At 46.6% G+C, this 4,677-nt stretch overlaps 1 protein-coding gene across 1 annotated transcript; it reads right to left on the bottom strand.

Moving 5' to 3' along the window:
• Positions 1 to 3,573: 3,573 nt before the first annotated feature.
• On the bottom strand, positions 3,574 to 4,182 carry LOC130837994 (EP300-interacting inhibitor of differentiation 2-like). Its single transcript, XM_057710740.1, has one exon. It carries the CDS (start codon positions 4,180 to 4,182, stop codon positions 3,574 to 3,576), a length of 609 nt encoding a protein of 202 aa, XP_057566723.1.
• Positions 4,183 to 4,677: the final 495 nt, after the last annotated feature.

Genomic DNA, 4,677 nt, shown 5'->3' on the forward strand with positions numbered 1-4,677 from the left:
CCAGGCTGAGCAGCTGGAGTTTGCCCCCTGTGGATAGATACTCCAAGATGAAGAGGAGGAGGAGATGGGACCTGCCCAGATAAAAGATAAAGATCACATATTTCTCATTCTCAAGGTCAAGGAGACCTTCCCAACTATGCATGCACACACCACTGTACATGACCTCGGATGTCAAAAGAGAGAGGGTGTCACCTCACAGGAAGTGAGGTCCACCTATCCATAGGCCTCTTTGCTAGAATTCAACTTGGCTAAGAGATGTGCATGCACACATGAGGGGACCCTGAGACAAATCAAATATGGACTCAGAACCAGGCAAAGTGAGATGATTGGCCAAGGAACCCTAGAAGAAATGCCCCATATAAGTGATTCAAACTACCATGAGGGCGGGACTCTGTCTCTGAGCCTGCCCGTGTGTCTACCCACACCTACTCTTTTTCCTCCTAATAAACACTTCACTTGTTTTACAACTTTCCATTTCTGTGTGGACATTCATTTTCTGCAAAGCTGTATGGGCCAGGGCCTCGTCACTGGCCACTGGTCTAGTGGCTAGAATTCAGCACTCTCACTGCCTCGGCCTGACTTCAATCTCTGGCCGGGAACCAAAATCCTGCTTTCGAGCCACTGCAGGCCAAGGTCCCCCAACATCAGTTGTACCTAGGTTTACGGTATTTCTGTTATAAAACTTATCAACAGGAAAATTAAGTCGGTATGTTAATATTTTCATATTTTCATGATGAAATAGAGATAAATGGGACAAAAGCTTTTGGGTATACATTTTAAGAATAATTAGGAGATCAACTCGATGATTGATGATGACCTAGAGGTGTGGGATAGGAAGGGTGGGAGGGAGGCTCAAGAGGGAGGGGATGGGGGATATACATATAAATACAGCTGATTCACTTTGTTGTACAGTGGAAACTGGCACAACATTGTAAAGTTACTACACTCCAATAAAGATCGGGAAAAAAAGAATAAGAAAAACAATAATTAGGTTTTATGGTAAGTCTACCTAAAAACAGTCCTGAATTTTAGTAACTTGAACATTTCTTTTTTTTTCTAATTTAAAACTTTAAGAAAATTTTTGGCTGCACTGCCCAGCTTGCAAGATCTTACTTTCCTGACCAGGGATCAAACCATGGCCCTTGCCATGGAAGTATGGAGTCCTAACCACTGGACAGTCAGGGAAATGCCTAAAATAAGTTACATTATGGAAATTCATTGAATGTCTACATTATACCGAACCATTAGTTGATAAAGAGTCTATGTTTACCTACATTTGATCTCTTATATAGAGAGACAATGTTCGGGACTACTGATAAATATATTTCGGTTTTACTGAAAATTTGTATATGAAATGGCATGTATTTCTAGAAATTAATTTTAAAAATGGGACCCTGAGAAGAGTTTCATGCAAGGTCATGATTTCAGGTGGCCTCGGCCTGCAGTGGCTTGATGCAGGAGTTCCCATAGAGATGAAAAGTAGTGAAACAAGTGTGTGTTAGGAGGAAGAAGGGTACGTGTGAATAGACTCACGCTGGCAGACTCAGAGAGAGAATCTAGCACTCAAGGTAGTTTGAATCACTTATATGGGGCATTTCTTCTGGGTTTCCTTTGGCCAATCATCTTGATTTGCCTGGTTCTGAGTCCATATTTGGTTTATCTCAAGAGGCTCCCCTGTGTGTTGGGGGGTCTTTTAGCCAAGATGGACTCTAGCCAAGAGGCCTGTGGGTCAGATGGCATCACTTACTGTAGGTAACACCTCCTCCCTTTTGACCTCTGAGGAGCCTTTCCGCACACGTGTAATTGGCAAGGTCTCCTTGACCTTGATAATGAGAAAGAGATGGTCTCTTTCTCTCTCATCTGGGCAGGGTTCAGCTTCTCCTCCCTCCTGCTATTATCTTTGTCTTGGAGTGCCCGTCCACAGGGGACAAACTCCAGCTGTTCAGTGTGGGGCCCATCTATCTTCGGCCTCAGTCAAGACTAAGAGTACATGAAATTTAATTAAATAAATTTGTATATGAAATGGCATGTATGTTAATAGTAAAGGTGAAACGGTGCAAAACTAGAATTTGGTTTTCTTCTCTGGTAAAAGGACAAAGGTTTCTTGAAATAGTGATGCTTTTGAGAACAGACTGCAAAGTTTCTTAACCTCTTAAGAAATCTGTTGCAATGTTCTGCATTTGCCTTCAAAATCTTCTATTGTCACTTTGGTTAAGTGAGTAAATAGTGTCAATAACAAGTGTACCCCACTAATGCAATGTAAAATAATAGGAGAAACTTTTAGGGGGCGGGTGAAGGATACATGGGAACTTTGTGCCATCTGCTCAGTTATCTGTAAACCTAAAACTGCTCTAAGAATATCTACTAAACAAAAACGTGTCCAGCTTGATTACAATGGAATGAATGTTTCCTGAAGAGAACTTAAGTGAATGAAGCGGCCTTGGCTCCTGCTGGCTAATCCCCGAAATTGGCTGTAAAAATGATGTCTCACTTCATTGTTCTTTGCAAAATTCAGTTTGATCAGGGACCTCCTGTCTAATTTCTGGAGGAAGGTACAATAACCCTTAAATAATAATAGTATATACGTGAGTGATAGGAAGCAATGCTTAGACACTAAAGCTGGATGAAAAAAGAGAAGGTGAAAAATTGTCTGAACATCTAAGCCTATGCGACTATAAACAGGAAAGCAGTAAAGCTGCAGATGCTGACCTAAGGAGGCCCCAAGGCATAGCCATCAACCAGGATAGGAGCAGCTGCAGAACGCATGGACAGGGTCTTGTCTGCGTAACCTGCCTTCTAGCCAGCCTCTAAGTGAGTACAGGTTTGCAGACACAGGAACACACTACCCTGTTCTCAATGGCTGGAGTGTAAGCCCACAGGCAGGAGGTGTGTTTTATACAGCTGTAATATAAAACACTTTTTCAGGAGTAAGCGCAGATTACTTCTGAAATTGAACAACAAAAGTATTTCTAGAGAGCAGACTGGTGGTTGCCAGAGGTGGTGAGTGGGGTAGGATGCGCAATGGCTGAAGGTGGTCAAAAGGTCCAAACTTCCAGGTATAAAATAAGCCCTGGGAGATAGAATGTACAGCATGGAGACTATAGTTGATAAGAATATATTGTATATTTGACAGTTGCTATGAGAACATCTTTAAAACTCTCATCCCAAGAAAAAAATGTATACCTGGGTATGGTGATGGATATGAACTAGACTTGGTACAGTGGTCATTTTGTAATACATGCAGTTTCCAAAGTATTATGTTGTACACCTAAACCAATATGTCAGTTATCGCAAAACTTTTAAGACAGAGAAGAAAACAAAACACAAAGGTATTGTTTTAACTGCATGCTGGATACACAGGAGTTTATTCCGTTGTATGAACAAGGAAAAAAAATAAAACATTTAAAGGTGGGGGTGACCGGGATCCCCAAGCCCCACAGTCTTCTTCTTTCTTCCCCCGAACTGTGCCTTCACTTATTCTCACATACTCGGACTTCTTCAAATCAGGTTACAGGATTGCGACAAGGCTGTCTCCAACGCAGAGGTTCTTCTTGAAGTACTTTCTTCACGAAACTATTCTCTACTGGTACACTTATCACAACCAAGTTCTCGTATCAGAGGGTTGATAACTGCAGACGCAGTCAGAGTTATACTCAATGTTAACATATCAGCATCCATCCTCTGAGGATCCCGCCGGTATTCCGCATCAAACGCCGCCTCCCTTGCTCCCCAGGGTTCCACAAACCCCCTGCGGCGTCCTTCCAGCTCCGGAATTCGGCCAGGAGCAAGCGCGAAGCGCTCCAGGTAGCGGCGCAGGCCCTGCTGGTAAACTCTCATGGCCTCAAAATGCTGAGGGAGGAGGCGATATGGCGCCGCAGCCGCGCCTGGGCCGTTGCCGGGCCTGGGCCGGGGTCTGGCCTCAGCACCCTCTCCCTCCGCGGGCTCCGCCAACACTCTGGCGACCGCTGCCATGCGGGCTTCCCTGGCCGCCGCCACTGGACCTTCCTGAGGTGCCGCCATCGGACCTTCCCTGGCCGCCGCCGTCGCACGGTCGCTGGCCTCCACAGGCTGCGCCGGGGCCGCCGCCCGCCGCCCGCCGCCTACCTCCGCCTGCGGGACGTCGCCGTGGTCATTCGCCGCGCCCGTCGGCGGGACACTGCTGTCTGCGGGCAGCTCGGACATCTCGGACCGCCGGGTCAGCTCAGCCGCCCTCACAAAACCTGGCAAACCGGTACGGCGCGATTAGCGGTGTGCACGGAAATGCGCGTGCGTCAGCGCTGTGCACGCGGGTCCACGCTGCGTGTGGAAACCCACGTGCAGGAGCAAAGAGGCCGCAGCGCAACGTAAGAGCACGGCGCATGCGTCCTCCCCGCGCGCCTGCGAGCTTCCAGGTGCCACCTAGCGGCGGGAAGTGCCGGCACACCTGAAACTTTCTCCAGATTGTCTGAGGGCGGAGCTGAGCCGTGTGTTGCATTTCCACCAGTTGAATGTGTACAAGCAAAGTCTCAGAAGGTCGCTTCCGGTTGGCTTTCCCAAGATGAAATCCTAGGATGCCTCTCCCTAAGTTTCTTGTTCTCCAGTGATTATAATGCCACCTCAATTATATACCAAGATAGTCTAGCTGCGTGGGTTACTTTGGGGGTAGGGTGGGGTCCTTTGTTCTTTTTCATTTATTAT

Source organism: Hippopotamus amphibius, chromosome 16 (genome assembly GCF_030028045.1).
Source record: "Hippopotamus amphibius kiboko isolate mHipAmp2 chromosome 16, mHipAmp2.hap2, whole genome shotgun sequence".
Lineage (NCBI taxonomy): Eukaryota > Metazoa > Chordata > Mammalia > Artiodactyla > Hippopotamidae > Hippopotamus > Hippopotamus amphibius.